Raw genomic sequence first — 20,882 nt, 5'->3', positions numbered from 1 at the left:
GGGAGAGCTCTGCTTGGGCTAACTATTCTTCTCCGACCACGTGTCAGGGAAGAAAGCTCGTCGGGTGGCCGTGTCCCTTCTGTGCTGTTCCTCCGTGGTGAGCTGGGCTGCCTGATGAAGCCATGGGTGAACCCCATTTGACCTGAGACCTGAGCCTATGTGCAAACCATCACTGCAGGTTTCTAGAAGTGCAGCCTTTTACCCTCTTGAAAGAACAGCTTGCGCTCCATTTGATGGTTCTTGTTAACCCTTGGCCCTACTGATGGATCCAAGGCAAGACCTGGGCAGGCTCTGGCAGTTACCCTTTTGGAGGGTGTCTGCCGGTGTGTTTTGTGCTCTGCATCATGTTTACCTTTGGAGTTGTGCAGGATCCCGTGAATTCAAGCAGTGCCTGATGCAAGGAGGACAGTGAACCTTTCCTGCAAGAGCCTGTTTCAGATAAAACCCTTTGCAGGTGCTGCTCTGCAACCCCTCATCCGCTCCCTGTCCCATCTCTCCTGCAAACTTTCCTGTGCTTTCTGCCCTTTCAAAGGGCTTGCCCCGTTTCTCCTCTCACATCTGTATTTCCTCATCTTTGACCCCTTTGCTCTCCTCCACCCCTCTGGTCCATCCAAGCTTGGGCAGGTGGCTGCCGCCTTCCCAGCTGACGTTTGCCGGGGATTGCAGGGTTAATGGTGAAATGAAATTTCACTGCTGTTTTTAAATTAATTGAATCATCAGCGTGGGTAACGGGAAACAGTGGTATCATAATGTATTTGATATGGGTCTTTAAGTCAGCGTTTGCTGCGAGATCTAGAGCGCTAGATCTTGGTGGAAGCGATGGCTAACTGATATATTGCAGTTATGGCCACAGTACAAAGGCTCCTTCTACGTCTTAAAACGTTCAGGTCATGAAGTGGAGTTGGTTTATGATATGGCTGTTTTCCCTGTGTGCTTCCCACGGTGCTCCTAGATCATACTTGGAAAAACCCTGCAGTTGGCAGGAGCCAGCAGTGCTCCCGGCTTGTGCCTCTGGGGAGGCACCAAATGTGTACGAAGATGCCCTTTTGGGTGGCAGAGCAGCATTGGGGTTTTGCTACCTCGACTTTTTGAGCTTATTTCTTCTGGAGGAAGCAGACACAAGGGAAATAATCCATTTTCCTCAAAGAAAACAGTGGAAAGACTTTTATTGGTTTCCAGCAACATCTGACCTTTCTTCAGTGGCCCTGGGGTGGCTTCGGGACCTGCCTTGGAGAGGAGAAGCTATCCAGGCTGAGGGCCAGCAGCCTCAAGTGATGTCCCCACCATGCTGGGGACAGAACTCCTACGTAGGCCATTGTGTGGAATCCTCTTTTCTTGTCCTTTACCTGGTCCAGTGTGGTGGGACTGAATCCCACTGTGGTGAGACTGCATCCCAGTGTGGTGGAACTGCATCACAGCATGATGCCTTTTGGTAGACAGTGGCACACCTCTTTGCCAGTGCTAACAGAGGGCTGGTATTAATTAAAAAGTGGAAAAAAAAGTAAACTTTCAGCGTATGTGTTGTGGAGCTGCTTGCAGGTTTCCACCCATGAGTGGTTCCTGCAGCCTGGGGCTGCTGGAACAAGCAGGATGAGAGGAAATGGCCTCAGGTTGCATCAGGGAAGGTTTAGATTCGATATTAGGAAAAATTTCTCTACTGAAAGGGTTGTCAAGCATTGGAATAGGCTTCCCCAGGCAGTGATGGAGTCACCATCCCTGGAGGGATTTAAAAGTCGTGTAGATGTGGCCCTTAGAGACATGGTTTAGCGGTGGGCTTGACAGTGCTGGGGGAGTGGTTGGACTCGATGTTCTTAAAGGTCTTTTCCAGCATAAATGATTCTATGATTCCCTCTCGTCAGCAACTTCCTCCGGAGATCACAATTGTATAGATGACCCCCGAGTCACCTACGACCACGTCAGCAGCACTGCCTTCCCCAGCCAAAATCTCAAGGCTACTTAACCAACTGAAACCTCTCAGAAGCTGCCTTGATATGAATATTGATCTCCATATTTAACTCTGCTTTGCCCAGTTGATAACTGCCCAGGCTGGTTTTGTGGAGGACGAGCAGCCTGCAGGACCACAGCTGGATGTTGGAACAGGGTTTGATGCGAGACACTAGAAAACCTCAGTGCTGAAGAGCTTGTTCTAGCACAGTAGTTTAGATTTTATGTTAAGACTTGCTTATTATTTCTGCTAGTTATGTCTCTAATGAGGTGAGACGTGCCATATGTTGTCCATAGGGAGGGAGCGCTGCAGGTGGGGCCAGGGCCAGCCCAGTGGGTAGATGCTACATGGAAGAACCTCATACTGCCTCAAACTCAGACTTGGTGAGATGAAATGCCAGCTGATCCGGCCATGCCATGAGCATTGGTGCCATGTCATGTCTCAGAGCCATCTGCCCACTGGCGGCACCTGCTTGCTCTTCATCCACTTTCGTGTTCTCCAGCTCCCATCAGTTTCCTATCATTCCTTCTTCTCTTCTCTTACCCACAGTATTTTTTTACTTCAAAATAGAGTGATTTTGGTGCCAGGTCCAGCCACGCAGCTCCTTTGCCTGCTCATAGGAGAAGCAGCTCTGGCCCCAATCTAAGCAGCCCAGGCTGGCTGCTCCAAGCAGGAGTTTGAAACTAAACCATAACATGGTAAAGAAATATTTATTGGTGAGTCCTGAACTTAATTTGAACAGGGCTCTGCTGTTTAAACAATTGTTGGAGCCATAAACCAGAAGCCCTTAATTATGGCTAATTATTTTCTGCGAGGAATCTATATGCAAGCTCATCAGCATGAGGGCTTCTTTGAAATGCACCAGTTGCGTGTTCAGGCATCATCCAGCCTGAATGTCCCTAATAAAATCAGAGGCAGAAGTGTTGCCTCTGGCCTGGCTGCTGGACCAGGCAGGAGCCTGTCTGCTGCTGCCTGCAGTTTCCTTAAACCTGAGGGTCGGGGCAGGGTGCAGGAGCCTGGAGGCTCCCTGGGCAGGCGGCTGGAGACCTGAGGGCAGGCAAGAGCAAGACAGGAGCTGTTTAGGGCATGGACTTTAAACTCTCTGGCATTTGGGGTTTGTTTAAAAAGCAGCTAGGTAAATATTTGTGAAGCGGTTGGGATCCGGCTGCGGGGTCAGGCGGTGTGTGCAGCCCTGCGGGCGGGTCTCTGGCCTCCCATGGATCCTCTCCTTCCCACTGTAAGAGGCACATCCGTCCTCATCCCTGATGAGGAGATGGTGGAGGCAATGCAGGGCACTTGGCATCATGGCTTGGGGCCTTGTTTCACTAGGGTTTGGGGTAAAAACGGGTGCCTAGAAGTCTTTCTCTTGGGATGTACTGGTGTGATGCTTCAGTGGGACATATTTTTAGGTTGGGTCTCCTGGCAAACCTGTGCATCCTGAGAATGTCCCTTCTCTGGCACCCAGGCCACTTTGGGGGCTTAAAAGAACCTGGGGCTTTTGGTGGTGGCTTTCTCTGATGAACCTGGAAATCCTACCCTGTGCATCCCTGCAGGATGGAGGCTGCTGGGGGGATCCCGCTGGGGACCCACAGTATGTACTAGGGCAGGTAGGACCTGTGCTTGCTAACACCGTTGGCTCAGGGGGATGGCACAGCAAGGCTGGTGTGGCAGGGATGACAAGGGTGGCGGGGCAGGAGAACGGCAGGGCAAGGGTGGCACATCAAGGATGGCAGAGTGGGAGGGTGGTACGACAAGGATGGCACAGGCAAGAACAGCAAGGCAGGAGGATGGCATGACAAGGATGGCAGGGTGGGAGGATGTCACAGCAAGGATGGCAGGGCAGGATAGCAGGGCACGGTGCGGTGCCGGGGGAGCGCAGGGGGAGCGGTCCAGGCTGCCTGTACACAGCAGCTGTCAGCGCTGCTGCCTTCGCCCGCCCAGCCCCAGCCTCTTCCTCATGGCACAGATGGTTTTAACACTTTCCTGGGCCTTTTTTTCTATAATTAACTCTTGTTTGCAAGTGGGAAGACACTTCTTTCCTTTTGGCAGAGCCATCAAACTCTCCTCGGCGGTGTGCTTTTTTAAAGCCATCGTGTCTCTATCCCCCAACTGCAGTCTGTTGTTTTTACCAGGCTCTTTTAAGGCACTGGGCTGCCCCCCCTTTCTTCCCCCCCTTGCTCTTGCCCGGAGGTAAAATCCGCAGGGATTGCAGGCGGAGGAGGCCCCAGCCAGCTCCGGGAGGGGAGTTAGCGAATCCGGCCAAGGCGATACAAAAGCCGGTGCCCGTGGAGGGGGGAAGATGGAGGGGCCCCTTCCCTGCACCAGGAGCCTTTGAACCCCCCTGCTCCCAGCTTTGTGCAGCTTAGCAGGGTGCTGCCTGCACAAAGGCCCCTCGTCCCTCGTGTCATTTCCATGCTGCAGCTGGAAAGAGTTTTCCCGGGAGAGGCCATTGCCCACCAAAATTCTGATGGGTGCTGGGGGCTGCTGCAATGAGTGCCATCAGAGCTTCACCAGTACTCAGGAACCTGCAGGGTGCCCGAGGAGGGGTGGGCAGTCGGAGGGGCTTCTCTCTAGCCTGTACCAAGACATAAAAAACCTAACTGGAGTGCCATGGCCATCCTCTGCCTTTTGGGGAGCTCAGGATCTGCCTGCCGCTCCCTGTGGGGTTTGGAGGTTTTCTGCTCCCAAGGCCTTCAGAGCCAGGAGGTTGTGGGGTGGAATTCTCAGCTTTGGGGACCAGGGAGGGTCCACATCAGAGATGGGGCCACAACCTGGTGCCCATGGAGAGGAGGGTGCTGTGGGGGCCATGCTACCGGTGTCGACCTGCTGGCGTGTGCCTGGGCTTTGCACCTGGGTGTTGCAAGAGCAGTCCTGACTTGGGGAGTGAAGGAGCTGTTCAGTCACAAGTGTGAAAAAACAAAGAGAAAAGGCCCATCAGAAAGTTTCCATCAGCAGTCCATGGCCGTGACCACCATGCCCGTGCTCCCTCCGCTCATTGGCCTGGTCCATCCCTTGAACTCCACTTACTGGCTCTGTAGCCGGGTTTTTCCCGATGCTGCCAGTCTAAACAAGACCTTGCAGTGATGCTCAGCGCTCTCACTGTGCTCCCTCCCCCTCTCTACTGTCTGAAAGCCGGGGGCTCTTTTTATTTTTTTTCCTTACTCTCCAGACTTTAAGTTTTCCTGCCTCATGTACCAGTTTATTGCTGGGTCAGGGGGTAGGGGTTTGCACGCTGGTTTTATAGGGTTTCTCCAGAGCCAGCTTCAAAAAGCATCCAGTTCATAAATGGGGGGTTTGTATTAACCACCGTGTTTTGACAGGGAGAGGTGCTCTTAGAAGAGAAATAATTAACGTTTTGTAAGCTTTAAGAGTAATGAGGCTTGGAGTTGCATCTACCCAAACCGCTCTGTGCAAAAAACAGTGACTATTTTAAAACCCGTATTTTTACCAGAAATTCTCCCCTAGCCCAATATGCAGCTTGTCAGTTGTGCAACCCCAGAGGGACTTTTCCACAGGGAAGTCCTGCAGCTCAGCTGTGCCTGGACTGCTGCTGCCAGCAATGGCAGAGCAATGCAGAGAGCTGACATTAGGTAAATAAAATATGGGGCCACTTTGGAGCAGTGTTTCCAAGCCCTGGGTAAGGGCAGACAAGAGAAAGCAGGGCGTGAGGCAAGGTGGTATGGTGAATTTGGTGAATTCCCTCTCATCCCATGGATGTGCACCTCTTCTCCTCTGGAACACGCTAAAATGGTTAAAATGCCCTGGAAATTAAACTCTTCCCATTCACCCTCCCCCTCCCAAGAAATCCCAGCCTACCAGGGAAGATCTGCTCCCCCTCCAAGCTAACTTAGCCCCTGGCTTTTTTGACTGTGGAGAAAGCCACCAGTTCTTGGGAACAACACTGAATTACACGCTGGCTTACGTCAGATTTACTCCTCCTGTCCTTTGCTCTAGCTGCTCTATTAATTCGCAAATGCCTCAAGAAATTATCAGACCTGGAAAACAGTCTTTTTGGGGGACAGCACCCACAAATGACTGCAATAAACTGTACTGTTAAAAAGAGTGGGGGAACACCAGACATGGAGCTGTGCTTGCATGGTTTTAGGGTATTTTAATGTGAATTTTCATTAGAAACTATGTGTGTGCAGTGGTCATAGGATCTCTCCGGCGTCTGGAGCAGGGGGATTGCACCCTTTCCCCACCCATACACCACTTTTGAGGTCCAAAGCATTGCTCCCAGGGGTGTATAGGGTGGGAGGGGGCAGCCTGGGAGCAGATTTGGGATGTGAGGGCTCCATATGGCTGGAAGGGATTAGCCCGGAGGATTAGATGAGTGGAGAGGAGGGGAAAGTTGCTGCAATCCCCCCTCCCCAAAAATCCTCATCTCTGATCCTTGGCAGATGCACACGGATGATTTCTGAGGATGATTAGCACTGCTTTGGTTTTGTCTGTGCCCCTGGAGTCACAGCTCGGTCTTGGTGCTGCTAGGGTAAAGCAATGGCCACAGCCTGGGCTGAGATCCTGTGCTGGCAGGTCATGAGGAGAGCTGGGATTTTCCTCCTGCCACTGCCTCACACCCACATGTTGCACCTTCCCTTGAGCTTGATGCATTTCAAGCCCAAGCTGTTTGCTCAGACTTTCAGCTTGCCTGGAAAGAGTATCAGTGGTGCTCAGTCCACGCTGCTTGGACAACCTCGCTCACCAGGGATGGGTGAACCAGCACTTGAGAGGCCGCATGTGTTGTGACCTCATCGGTGGCCATGCAGTGCTTGGGGAGAGTTGGCACTACTGATGCAGGGGTGCAGGATGCTCTACAACTCCACAGCAGAACACTGCATGGATGCCAAGATGCAGGATGCTCTGTGGCTCCTTTCCTGGGTAGGATGTCAGTGGAAAGGGCTGCATGGAGGGCAGAATAGTTTGACCATTTTTGAAACATCACCCTGGAAATGGTAGGAGTCATGCTGAGGCATGATGGCTGTTCTACATCATCACTCAGTCACAAAACCCAGCCTTCTTGGGATTGGGGTTTGCCAGCAGCTTGCCTCATGGTGCCATGGTGTTGCTGTCCCAACAATGGCTCATTGAGGACTGGGTTGGCTCTTGGAGCACAGCCGCAGCCTCATGGAGGACGTTAAGTCCATACTGGCTTCTTGGGATGAGTCAAGGGTGCAGAAACTTGGTGGGTTAGTCATGGCAATGCTCCCAGGAGGATGGGTCCTTTAGGATGAGTCCTACAGGAAAGTGTTGTTGGGATGATGGGGAGAACAAAAGCCCATCACTGTTATGCCAAATACAACAGCCCTCAAATTCACAGTAAGTCCATTCATTCCAGTTAATTTAGGGCTCTGACAGGCTGCCCTGTGTCTGGCCACAGCAGTGCCGGCTGCTCCTGTGCAAAGTCCACCACCTTCCTCCCCATCCACCTCTCCAGCGTTTATAGGGCGTGCTGGACTTTGTGCCCGCGCAGCAACTCACGGGCCTTAGTTAAGTCACCTGCCATCTCCTCCTCGATTTAAAGCATTTCCAACCCTCCAACAGCATATTTTCATGGAAGATGCTGTGCAGAGAAGGTGCTACAAAGCATCATCAAATATCAACAGAGCCACTTTTGTTAGAAATGATGATTTCTTTTTTGTCAACCTGCAGCTTTGTTAGAGAAGGGGATTTTTTTATTCTTTTTCTTTTTTAAAAAAGCTCGTTGTGGAAAAAACTTCACTCTTCACAGATCAGCAGGCAAATCCATCAGGGGCCGCTGCGAGCGGGGCTGGATGCTTGGCCGCCTCCGTAGGTACACAAAACCCGTTTGAACGCCTGCAAAAGGTTACGGCGGCGCTTAAAAAGCGCTTAAAAAGCACCGCCGTAACCTTTCGCAGGCGTTCAGATGGGCTTTGTGTTATTACACGAAGATGGTGGCCATCAGCATCTTGTCAGGGACGGGCAGATGGTGTTCACCTGCTCCGGACCAACTTCTTTTGCCCTTTGCCTTTGGTGTCGGGGAATAATACCAGGGCAGCTGCTCGCAGTAAAATAGGCTTAAGCAAATGGGATATTTTGGCATTCAAGTGCATGACAAGAATGGGAGTATTTGCATTAATTCTCTCCTCTCTTTCCCCGCGGCGGGAGAGGATGGAGAAAACCGTGATGTTTTCCCGTGGGGTAAATCTGGGGCCTGGTCTTCTCTGCCTGGGTTGGGGGTGGGAAGTGCTGGAAGCTGTGCTGGAGTGTCAGTGCTTCATCCCACAGCATCCCACTGCCCAAACAATGGAAATGGATGTTTTTCCAGGGATGTCTCAGTTTTTCCTGCTGCACTGCAAAGGCAGGTGCTGGGAAAGGGAGTCTCATCCCCTTCCCTGGATCCGGATGAGGGTTAGGTATCAGACATCACTGACTCCCCATGCAAACTGGCAGCTTATTTTGTATTACTTTTGACTGCAAAGAGCAACCAATGAGATCAACTGGCTGAAACACAAGGTGGCAAAAATTTAAAAATATATTTGTAATCTGTGCCCATCTTTAATAGGGAAATCTCTGCTGGACGCTGTATGCCTCTGGGGTGTTTAGCCAATGGGATTGGTAATATCCTCATTAGTTGTCAGTTAATCCTTTGGACAAGTTAGAACTAGTTTTCTTCAAATGCACGTGGTGTGGTGTTTTTCTAAAGTCACAGGTTATTATTATTATTTTTCCTTTTTAACTTAGATTGCCAATTTAAATCTAGCTTTTCTTACAACCCCTTCCAAAATTTGCTTGGCAGTTTCAATCTGGAAGAAGGCAGAAGGCAGAGGAGTGGTGATTTGTGCAGGCACTGGGAAGCAGAAGTCCGGCTGCCAACGCCAGCAGCCTCCCTTTGCACCTCATCACCAAATTATTACTACTTTTTTGAGAGAGAGGCAGTATTTTTCCTTAATCTGATTTTTTCAAAGGCTGGTAACAGTCATGCAACCCCACATAGTTCCAGCTCAACAGCAACAGTGTGGAGCAAGGGACATCACCGGGAGTAAAGTCCCGTGTAATTTAACCATCACAGCTTTGCAGAAAACTCCAGCAAACTTCTCCCGGCAGCTTTGTGTGCTGGGGCCATTTCCATATGGGTTTTAAAAATAATAATACTTTTTTAAAAATCTGAAATTAATCTGTAAGCTTTGTATAAAGTTTGTGTAGGTACATCAGGAGCAGGTGGAACCACCAAGTGTCCGGTGCAGGAGGAAATCCAGGTTGTCAGTGCAAGGAGCTGCACCGCAGCAGTGCCCGGGTGGCCCTCAGCAGAGCCGAGCATCCTGCACTGATAGATGAGCAGTAGATTAATAGTCCTAAGCAATTGCATTATCTAATGAAAATTTTATATAATTATTTTATATAACTTTTTTGGCAGGTAGACCCTGAAATGGATGGTATTGATTGCTGGAAAAGAGCCTGGCCTGTCTGTTGCTGGAATTATTAGAGGGGAATTGATAGTAATTAATACCTGTGTATTTACAGCATTTTCCAGGCTGCTAATTGCACAGGATCCATTTAAGCTGTTTGGTAGTGGGGAGGGTTCACACATTGCTTTTAAGGTGTAGGCTGGACGTGGGTCTTGTGCTGAAGAAGTTGCTGGCAGTGGGAAAGCCGGGACCCTCGGTTTCACCTTTGCTTCAGCTGGGGACAGGGAGGATTCCAGGCTGCCCACAGCAAAACATCTCTAAATACCAGGGATGGGTGCATCCATCCACCCAACACACTGGGGGAAGCATTGGAGTGCTCTCCTCTGCAAAGCCCTTCCTAAGTCGGGGGAAGCACTTCCAGCAAGCCCAGCTTAACTTCCCACAAGTTTCCCTTTGTAAACCTTTCATACACACGTGCGTGCAAAACGGAGCCTAATTGCATTTAGTCTGTTTTACACCTCCCGTCCTTATCCCCCCGCTCTCCGCCCCCCCTTTAATTCGGTCGCTGTGAAATTTTTGCAGCCCTGCCAAGTTATTTCCTTGGGATATATTTAGAGAAAGCCAGCTCAGCAGAGCGCGCTGGGTGTTTGTGGAAGGATGTTTGTAAATGTTAGCAGGAACGCTGGCGGGCTGGCGGAGCAGATGTCTGCGAGATGCTACCAAGAGCCTTATTTACAAACTTGTAAATGACTGAAGGGGTTTCCTTCCCGGGGATAAGGGGGACGCCGACTTAAGAGATTAAAATCCTATTGTTTCGTGGCCGGAGCTGCTGTCTCAGATTATCCTTTACAAGGGGGGGGGAGGAGAAAAAAAAAACCAGCAAAAAACTCCGTATTAGCTTGAAACACTATTCAACTGTTGTGCCTTTTTTATGGGTTTTTCTTTAAAGCTCAACGAGAATGCAGGGCCGAGGGTTGTTTCTTTCTGCATAAAGAAGGGGGAAAAGTGGCCGAGCGTGGCTGTTCCTGGCCAGGGTGTACGCTGGAGCTTTGTGTGCCGGGCAGCTCGCAGGTGATGTATTTAAAATAAGCACAAAAAGCTTGTGCTGTCGTAGAAGTATAATTAAGCTGAACTTGTATGCACAGCATGTTGTCCCACAGGAGCGCAGTGATGGCGTTTGAGTGGTGTGGCAATACTGCTACGAGCCCATTTAATCTGGGTTTTTTTATATCTTGCCAATACACAAAGCTTCATCCCAGTCTCCTTTTACCTTCTCTTACCCTAAAATAAACCAAAACTGGTTTGTTTTGTCTCCTGGAGCATCCAACCAAGTGGCTTCCACTGGAAGAAGCAGGATGGACTTCAGTGTACCCCATGTGGGGAGCACAGTGTACCCCGAAAACACCCTGAGCCCACCCGAGAGGCTCTGGCGGGCACTGTGGGTTTGAAGTGGGTGCCCAGTAGGTGCCCGCTGCCGGCATGTGGGCTGGTGATCACACTCACAGAATCTGCAGTGGGCTGTTGTTATATTTATTTGATGCATGTTGATGCAACACAGATGCTGGCACCGACCCGCGGAGGGGACTGATGTGGGAGAGGATCTGAGGGTTCGGTCCCAAGGAAGCGGTCAGCGTGTCGTCCTCCCCGGCGTTAATCGGGTTACTGTGAGGTGTGGGAGGGTTCTATTATTAAATTTAAAACCTGGCTATATAAGATGAAGACAGCTTTAATGAGATGAAAAGGCTTAACTGGAGTCCAATTAAATTCCGTATTACCTGTTTACGCAGCCTGCTTAAGTCCTGACCTGCACGCTGATTTCTTCTTTAGGCTCCAAAGCCTGTGCTCTAGGCAAAAAAATAAAATCAAAGGAGACGGATAGGTACCAGATCACCAGCATGTCCTGAGCATCCCCATGTGCTCCTACCAGAGGCAACTGCCCTCAAGTCTTGTGCAGCTCCCGCAGTGGCTGCATGGTGAGCTGCAGCCAAAATCCTCCAGTCCACTCTTTTGGAGAGGAGAGCTGGGGAAAACAGCTGGAGGCCAAAAAGCTCCAGCCATCCTTAGCTCGGTTTTAGGCCTGTGCTGTGAAGATATTTTTGCTCTCCCCATCTCACTGCCGGGATAATGGAGACTGGGGCTGGCTGAGCAGCCAATGCTAGTGGTGCTTCCCACAAAAGGAGGATCCTCAGTGCTGCCTGCCAGCTCCTTGTACCACTGTTGGGAGGTTATTTTTATTAAAAATAAGTGTTTGGTGAAAGCCAACCGTGGGATGCTGGGGTGAGCTGCACAGCTGCCTGTGTGAACTGGAGTTGATCACCTGGAGTATGCGATGGGGACACCGGCTTGTGTTTAATGGCAGAGTAACTACTGTCAGAGAGAACCTGGTTTCACAAATGATTAATAGAAACCATTGCTCGTGTTGGTGAAGTGTGGCAGGTTTGGGTGGGTGGCGAGCTGGGGCTCGACTGGTGTCTTTCCACCCCACAGGTCATTGTCTCACCATGACACTGGGAGCCTCGCAGGAGGGGTGCAGTGCTTTAGCCCACCTTCATGGTGCTTTTCAAGGTCCAGCAATGGGGATGACGAGGAGGAGTCCCTTGCAGCATCCCAAGGGCTGCATATCTGGAAAGCTCCTCAGCTTCCCAAGCCCTCTCTGGTTGGGTACTGCCTTTTATTACATGGGTACCCTGGGGCTGGGAGCAGCAACGTTCTGGCGGTGACAGCGATTTCAACCCACCTGCTCTGGTTTCTAAATTCAGCCCCCACAACCCTCTCGGGGCCTCGGCAGTGCCTCCCAGCTCCTCTTGGGCCGAGCGTGCCGCAGGGCGGGGGGCAGGAAACGGCTCGCCGCACCCTGCTCGCAGCAAACCCTCACGCCCAGCAAAGACCTAAACCCTGCATTAAAGAAAGTAAATAAATAAAAGCACCGGCCCACAGCTCCTCCCAGGGCTGTGGGGCAGCAGAGGTGAGTTATGTTCCTGGCTCAGCTGGCCTGGGAAAGCAAATTCGGGTGACACCAAAATGCTGGCAGGGATGCACCAAGGGCTAGGGAGCTGCTCTGTGCAGCCAGTGCCTCTTCCCTGCTGCTCTTCAACACAATTAATACAGCAGGATAACCTGGTTTCTCCTTAAGGATTAGGTTCAGAAAACAAGATGGTTTTAATAGCCCTTTGGCATCCTGCATATATTGTAGCTGAAGAACCTACCCAGCTTTGCAACACAACCAAACAGCACATCTTCTCCTTTTTTCCCCATTTTTTCCCCCATAACCTGATACCAGCGGTCCTGCATGAGCAGGCTCCTATCGATGAATTCAAGTGCCCAGCTCCTGGCTGTGCTGTTTTGTCCGATTTCCGTTGCCTCCTGACCTCCATCCTTCTTTATTTGCAAAGCTATACTCGCAGGCAGCAGTAATAAATCAATTAATGACTCTGATGAATCGTTTAATGGCTGACAAAATAACACTACAGTCAACAGCTTGGATCTCTACAGCAGTACCAGAAGACGCTGGTTGACTCAGGGTAGGGAGACGAAACAGAGACTGTTAGCTCAATTAGTGCAATTAGTGTGCGATTTAAAGGCTTACACGGCATCTGCTGGCGTACCGAGCCGGTGTGTTAACTGAGAGCTTTGGTTTGGAAGCGAAATGTGGTGTTACAGATTGTCATCATTCCGCTGGCTTCCACCAAAAAAGAGGAAAAATACCAACGTATGTGGCAGAAGAAAAGAAAACCCCATATGTATGTTTGTGTATATAGCTATGCATGCGTGTCCTGGGAATGCATATATATTTATTTCTAACATGGAAAAGATTTCCCATCTAATAAAAGGCAAACGAGCTGGCATGCCAGCAGTGCCAGAGCTGTCCTGGCTCATTTCTGGCAGTGGTTTCCATGTATTTTGGTGGAAGGAAATTTGGGGCATCTCATGCAAATGGGGACCCTTCATGTGGCTGGACGTGCTTTCAGTTCAGCACCAGCTTGGATGTTGCGGCACAGCAGTTCCATGCCTGTCTCCTGCTGGCTTCCACGGCATCTCCACCTGGTCTGTACCTGCTGTACAGGGACCTAGTGGATTTTAGATATTCACCTGAGGAAAGAAGCTTGGAAGGCAAACTGCAACCAAAAGTCCCTAATAAGAGTTTCTGAGCCAAAATGGTGAAAATAAACCATGTGGGTTTTTTAGCTGTGTGGCTAAAAAAGTCCTGGAAATGGGTGCTGGAAAGCCCTTGGGTTTCTGTGCTCACCCTTAAGGTTTGGGAAGTTCGTTCCTACTGTCTTTTTTCCCTTTTTTCTTTCTGGCATACCCCAAAGGTTTTATAGCACTGCTCCAGCTGCAGCTGTGCTCCCATCGCTTCATGGGGCTAAAGGTGCCTCGGTGTTTACCTTAGCGGCAGTGATGGGGAGGGGAATAAAAAAAAGAAATATAATGTCACTTCGCAGCCTTGTAAATCATTCATCAAGGGCTGACCAATTTGGCTCCCATCCTACAATATGCTCAGGGCACTTGCGGGTTTTTAATTACCGAGTTCTGCCAAGCGCCACATGTGCGAGGAACTTTAAATCCCCGTTTACGCCGCAAAGGCATAGGTGAGGTTTCAGGGTGTTTAACGCGGAAAATACTCTGTGGTTTTGTGGAAAAATGGGCATTCGCTTCAAGATTTTCTTTGGCTGCTCTGCCCTTCTCCCTCTGCTCCCTGTTGCAGAGGGGAGGAGGAGGGCAGCGTCCTTTCTCCCTGGATCCCCAAATCCATGTCCCTCCTCACTCCCCACTTCTTTGGGATCCATTTTGCTCTGGGAGATTCCCCCAGCAAAGGATTATGGTGTGCTGGAAATCTCTTGAAACCATAAAATATCACCTTGGCAGCTTTATTGCAGCACTCGCCGCCTTGGGAGAGAAGTGTTTTGCGTGATAGAGGGTTTAATAAAGGAAATTCCAAATGGGCTCGCTGCAGTTTGGGGCTCGGTCTTATATATTTTTGCATTAAGAACCATCATCTGCTTTGCAGAGAAACTGCAATATGTTCATGGCCTTGGATTAAGATTTGGTTTTACTTTTATAGCTGACCCACTTGGGGGGATGGAGGGAGGGGGAGAAGTGGGTTCACTCCCTCTCCCATCTATTTTTGCTGCCGTCTGATGTATAAAAAGAGCCTGGAACGGGCAGGCTTATTTTTCCTGCCAGGACTTTTTTTTATTAACTGTAAAAACACTCAGATCTGGCCTTTGCTGCTGATGGGAGGAAGGCTGCTCAGGATGCCTTGTTCAGGGGCACGGGGAGGGTGTGGTATGGGCTGTGCCTTGGGGTGCAGGGCCCCGTAGTGATACAGGTTATTTCACGAAGGGAAGCTCTTACTGGGGAATCACCTTCCACTTACAGCTCTCAGATGCTGGGGTGGGAAAAGCAACTGCTTATCCAGCCTGGTCTTGGTCTTTATCCCTCGTCCTGCTGAAAAGCATGATGGAGGGGGCACAAGGGATGCCCCTGGAAGGCACAAGGCAGTGGTTAGTCTGATGCTCTCCTGCCTCTGCAAGGCTTTCTGGTCTGCAATAGTGAGATTCCCAACCAACCCACCTTGGCAATCCTTAGTACTTAGTAATAATCCTTAGTTTTCCAGGCTGCCCATGTCCTGACAGCCCGGCTTCCCTCCTTTGCTTACATCTTGTGGTTGTCACTGCATCGGATGTGGTCAGAGGCTGGAACTGGCTCAGCTGCTGTCAGGACCTAGGGTTTGTTGGGTAAAACCAAACCTGAGCAGGCTGTGCCCCAGCTGTTCATGGGATTTCCTCAGTGGAAAATTTTTTCACCATGGTTTTAGGTGGGTACGTCCATCATAAAAATTCATGGAGGGAGGAGTTCAGTGATCCAAATGCAGTTAACGTCACTGAGGCACCTTTGTAGCTGACCTGGGAACAGGGGGGTGACTTGGAGTGCACAGGCACAGGTACTGCTCCTAACCCTGCAAGGATGTGTCACCAGCGGTGGCTTTTAGGGAAGGATCTTTTTCTTTATATTTTCCTTCAGGGTAGGAGCCTCCCATCACATTGGTGCTTTCCCAGAGCCACAAGGAGATAAATACAAAGAGGGATCCTGAGTAGGAGCAAGCAAGGTATCTGGGTAACCCATGTCTGCCCTTGTCCCTCCTTTTTGGGGCTGGAGCCACTCTGGTGGCTCATCCTGGGGAGGCATGAGGGGGAATGTGACCTCACAGGTCGAGTGCGATGAATTTGGAAATGCGTAATAAAACCTTGGCATGTTGGTGAGGTCAGGGAAACATAATTTTTGGAGGACAGGACTGAATCAGCAAGCGGGGGGGAGGTAAAAGAAGCATTTAAAAAGCCTTAGAATAGCTTCTGCCTGAAATGACATGTTGGATGAGGCTCCTTGGTGAATTAACAAGGCTCAGTACTTGGGTAAATGAATAAACAAATCCCAGAATTATCCCCAGGTTTTGTGTGGCCATCTCCTCCATGGGTGCCTCAAAGGCTGGTGCCTCTCCAGCTGTGAGCGTCCTCAGCTGGTTCCTCCACAGGGGAAAGATGCTCAGGAAGCATGGAGCGATGCTCAGGGCTCCAGAGGGACCAGGTGGATTGACCCACGATGTGGCAGGAGAGGGAGTTTTTTTTAATGTGTTTTTACCACAACTCTGACCGTGTTTGTCCTGGTTTTGTTCCCCACAGAGCGCAGCTGCCGCCCCAAGTCCTGTGCTTGGAAACATTCCCCCGAACGACGGGATGCCCGGGGGCCCCATCCCGCCCGGTTTCTTCCAGGTAGGCTGCCGCTCCTCCTGGCGCTCGGCTCCACACCGCGCACGTGTTCGCTTACGCTCTGGGTGTCAGCGCTGTCATGCCTGTGTTTTTTTTCCAAGGGGATGCTGGGGAAGCAGCATGCCTGCATAGCTGACCTGTCTAGGAAGAACTTGTGTTCCTGCTGTCCTTCCAGTTTGCTTTCTATCTTTTGTGGCCTTAAAGCAAATTTCTTTCTTGCTCGAAGAGGTTACTGTGTATTTACAACCAGTAAATACTTCAGAGCTTTTTTCCCAAAGCTGCTTGGTTTGTGTTTGGGTTGGGACTGTATTTGTTCTTCAGTCTTAACAGACGTGCGTAATTGAAAACATTCTGGATTTTGATTCCTGAAACTTTTTCCCCCTCCTCTGGTTAACCACTTGATTTTTTCCAAATGCAATCACTGAAAGCATTAACAAACCCTGGCTGTGGCTGCAAGCGGGATCAGGCTCCAGCCAAATCCCCGAATGCCATGGAGGTACCTTGTAAGCAAATACCCAGCAAAGTCCCCAAAGTCCTCTCGATCCCTCCTTATCCCATGCCGAGCACTGACGGAGGAGGGGGTAATGTATGTTTGGAGCGATTCTAACTGAAAGGATATCAACAAACACACAGAAAAGGAGTTCTCAAAACTTGAACCTTGGAGATTTTCTCTGAGGTCTCTTTGCACGGTGTGAGCTGCACCAGTTTGCAGTGACACAAGCTTTCGGTGCTTTACAATCTTCCTTCTTGAGGACGAAACACTTGTTCGTGTAAAAAATGGGATAAGAGTTGAAAGGAATATTTGTTTTGGCAAGCTGGGGGTTTTATAATGTGGGCTTGTGATTTGTATATGGGAGAACTTCTCGGGCAGTAGACAGGCAGGCTCGATAAGGAGCTTGTGATTTATTGTGGCGATATCTGAGCCCAATATCGGCAATTGCACTCATGTGGAAAGGGGGAAGGAGGGCCCTGTCTTTTTTTTTTTTGAGAGAGAGAGAGAGAGAGAGAGATCCTATTTCCTGAACATGCTTCTGACAAAGTAAGAATATCCGATATTGATCGGGAACCCTAAAACAGGCGAATCTTGTAGCAGCGCTCGGCGGCGCAGGGTGAAGCCAACAGCGGAGATGGTATCTCGCAGGTCATAGCTGCTGCCAGCAATCCGATTGCCAAGCTGCTGCTTCCAACAAATGTGTCTCCAAACGTCCTGATCTCGCCCCACGGTGAAGCTCACTGTCCTTTGGGGCTTCTGCTTCACACTGATATGCGAGGGCTGCAAAACTGGCATGAAGTTAGGGCAAGGCATCAACAGTATGGGTTGGATTTCCCAGAGCGGGAAAGGTGAGGAAGAGGAGTCACATCTCTCCAGACTTGCTGCTCATGCTCCCGTCTTGACTCTTCCCGTTGACAGCCTCCAAGCTGTCCCCTCACTTTCCTTTCTGCCCTCCCGTAGCACTTTTGCACTGAGGATCTGATTCAGAAGCAAACAACCTGTCCTAGCTCCCTGCCTCCCATGCAGCTGGCCCAGGAGCCATTGGGGAGGCGAGACTCAAAAGCAGGGGTGGATCCTGAAAACCCAGGAAATGTAATAACACTGGTACAGGTGTCGTGTGGGGGATGCTGCCCATCCCCAGCACTGCCGGAGGGAAGAGAGAACGGGTGCTGGTGCATATGGCTCACATGTGACATCTCAAGAGCCTGCCTTTCCTGAAAGCCCTCCAACATCTGGTTTCTCCTCCCAGCCCTGGGGATGGAAGGGAGAAGAAAAATCCCACCTTTTAACATAGTCTGAACATCGCCTCCATGAAAGCCTGATTTATTGCGGGTGCTGGAGCTCATTTCAGCTTCAGGAGATGCTGGAGAGCAGCGCTTGCAGACATGGGCTGGAGGCTCGATGGCAAGCAGGTCGCAGCTTGGGGGTAATTTCCTATGTGGAGATTATAGTGCTGAAATTTAGAGGGCAAAAACAAAAAGGTCACAGAAGATGCAAAGGACTTCTCCCCACCCATTGGTGTGCCAGCCCTGGGAGTGAATGAGGTTCCTGGTGGTACCACCTCAGCCAGTGCTGTCCTCATGCCAGGAGACTGCTGGAGCATGCTCGGGGCTTTCAGCACCTTGCTCTTCTGCACCAGGGACCTGCAAGGGACATCCCTGAGAGTAGCAGGCATGGGCAGATAGTTTTTGAAGGGGTTTAGAGGGCCTGATCCTGTCCTGGCATGGTAGGATGTGACACGGAGAGCTGAGAAGGGAGTCTCCAGCAAAGCTCAGGTTGTAGAAATCCTCAGGTTGCACTAACCACCCTGGGAATACATGAACCCCCCCAACCTTGCACATTTGGAGGTCTTTGGCAAAGAGAAAAAATTATATGTACTGTTCCTGGGACTTAACAGCCTAAAACCCCATGGGAGTGAGCTTGGAGGAGAAGCAAGGAAGGGGAGAAGCAAGGAGGACTCCAGGCTGCAGTGCCCATCCACAGCCACTGTCTTGCAGTGAGAGTCCCTTCCCCATGCTGGGGCTCAGCAGTGACCATCAGGCCAGGGGCTAAGGGAAGTGCAGCCTCCAGAGTCTCCCAAAACCTTCCTGAAATGATGGGAAAGGAGAGGCCCATGGCACTCTTGGGTTGCTGGGGCATTTTTTGGTGCCAGCCAGCAAGCACAACATCAGGCTGCACTCAGGACAAAAGGTGGCTCGGTTGATGACCAGCGTGGGTAGATGCTTTTATTACAACCTCTCTCTTTGTCCCGTTTAGATGAGCAAACAAACCCTCTGCTCATCCTCCTAAAGGTCATCAGAGGTGTTCCTGCTTTGTTTTGAAAGCTGGATTGATGCCGGGGTGCAGATCCCTCAAAGGAGGGGCAGGGGGGTGTCAGGGAAATGTAGGAAGAAAAATTAGAAACTGAAATCCGTTAATACCACACCTTTATAACACTTAATAAATGGAGGGGGCCCAGTCAGCAGCCCCCCCCAGCCATGCCTGCTCTCCCCAGCGCAGTCCCCGCGCCGCCCCGTACCCTGCGCGCTGATGAAATGGAAAGTTGACCATAAATCAATGTCGGCGGCTGCGTTAGCTATGCATCAGCGGCTCGGCGCCGAGATGCACCAAAACAAAGCACCGGCTGCTCCGTGTTCCCACACTGCCCCCTAATGCAGACAGACCTCGGGAGCTGGGGAGGACGGGGGGCTACAGAGCCCAGGGGGCTCCCCCCCCACATCTGCTCCCTGCCTCTCCTCCCTCTGTCCTGGAGCATGTCTCTTTGGGTGAGGTCGCCCATGGAGGTGAGGATGGTGAAGCCAGGAACAATAGGGAGAGATCCATGTTGTCCTGCTCCCTCCTTGGATGTGCCACCATTTTCTCCCTGCCCAGCTGTCCTGTCCCACCCTCAGTGGGATTTGCCACTGCTCCATGGATGCTGCTGGCGATGGTCAGCCAGCTCCGTCGAGGTGGCACGAGAGCCACAAAACCAGGCTGCCCTTCCCAAAATCGTGGGGCAGAAGTCAGTATCAGCCTACACCAGTCAGGGTTTGAAGGAAGGTGGCTTACAAGCTGGAGGAAAGGAAAAGCAAGCATCAGAGAAAGTTTTTTTTCTGGAAGTTTAGTAGGATGCCCGAGGCTTTTGTACCAAGCGTCTGGAGCATATGGTGGGATTTGCAGTCAACTTTCTCTCGGGTGCTCCAGCCAGATGGAGGTGACTGTTCTTGGCTCCGGCTGACACGGGTTTGTTTCCTGAAGAGCTTGTGTTAAACATATTCCTTAAAACCAGGCTTCTGCAGTTGGGAGCCCCAGCTGCAGGCGAGGCAGAGCTCCTGCCCACGGCTGCCTTTCGCTGTCTGCGGGGGAACTTGGCCCGCCTTGCCTTGCTTTGCCTTGCCTTGCTTTGCCTTGTCTAGCCTTGCCTTGCCTTGCCTTGATTTGCCTTGCCTTGCCTTGCTTTGCCTCGCCTTGCCTTGCCCTCTCTCAGGAAAGTCCTCACCCAGCACCACGTGCTGGAAGGCGACCATGGTCTTCCTCTTTGGAGGCACCTGGAGCATCTCTCCTAAAGGCTCCTTCAGAGATACCTTATTTTTTTCTTGACAACTTGCAAAACATCTTTCTCCTTCAGTAGAAATAAAGCTCCTCTCCAATAAACCCAGGCATGGCTTTAATTAATATCCATCTAATTTATTTTAGTATTTTCTAACATCAGAACCGGCAGGCAGGGGCAGGTATTTTAAACACAAGATACCTCCCTGTTGCTAACTTGAAACCATCTCATGGCAGTGATGCTATGCCTTCTCGTACCATCCTGCCTTGTTCTGCCACCCCCAGAGGTGCTTGAAAATGTTTCTAAATAGCAAAACTCCCCCATTAGCTGAAAGTATGTAGCCCATAAAACATGATCCATTTGTGGTGAATTACACTGGAAACATAAATTGACACACGCGGAGCTATGATCGCTCGTGCCATTTTCCATCTTTAATATTTTACAAGAAGTTTGAGGAGTTGAGCTCATGAAAGACAGAGTGGAAATAATCTGATCGCCTGGAAACTCCCTGTAGGAAGCAGCTGCAGCAGCAAACTTCAGCCGTCCGAAGGGCCAGGTTGGGATTCTGAAGTCCCTGGAGTATAGAGGGGAGAAAAAAATGAAGCAAAGGGGAGGTTGAGGCACCAACAGCTGTTGGAAACAGTTTCCTCTAATGCCGTTTTAGCTATTTGGAGTTGGTTGTTGGGGTTTTTTTGAGGCGGCTACAGGAAGGTGAAGAATAACCCCCAGTGCAAGTTGTCCAGTTTAAAGGGGAAAAAAAGGGAAAACTTGAGAGATGATG

General features: G+C 50.6%; 1 protein-coding gene across 1 annotated transcript in view; it reads left to right on the top strand.

Moving 5' to 3' along the window:
• Window positions 1–20,882, top strand: part of SSBP3 (single stranded DNA binding protein 3) — a 55,348-nt gene that overhangs the window by 21,160 nt on the left and 13,306 nt on the right. Inside the window, 1 exon segment of the mRNA XM_032696580.1 lies at window positions 15,993–16,082. Coding sequence (XP_032552471.1) covers window positions 15,993–16,082 — 90 coding nt within the window.

Source organism: Chiroxiphia lanceolata, chromosome 9 (assembly GCF_009829145.1).
Source record: "Chiroxiphia lanceolata isolate bChiLan1 chromosome 9, bChiLan1.pri, whole genome shotgun sequence".
Lineage (NCBI taxonomy): Eukaryota > Metazoa > Chordata > Aves > Passeriformes > Pipridae > Chiroxiphia > Chiroxiphia lanceolata.
Note: the sequence above shows the minus strand (reverse complement) of the source record. Positions and strands in the feature narration are given on the sequence as shown.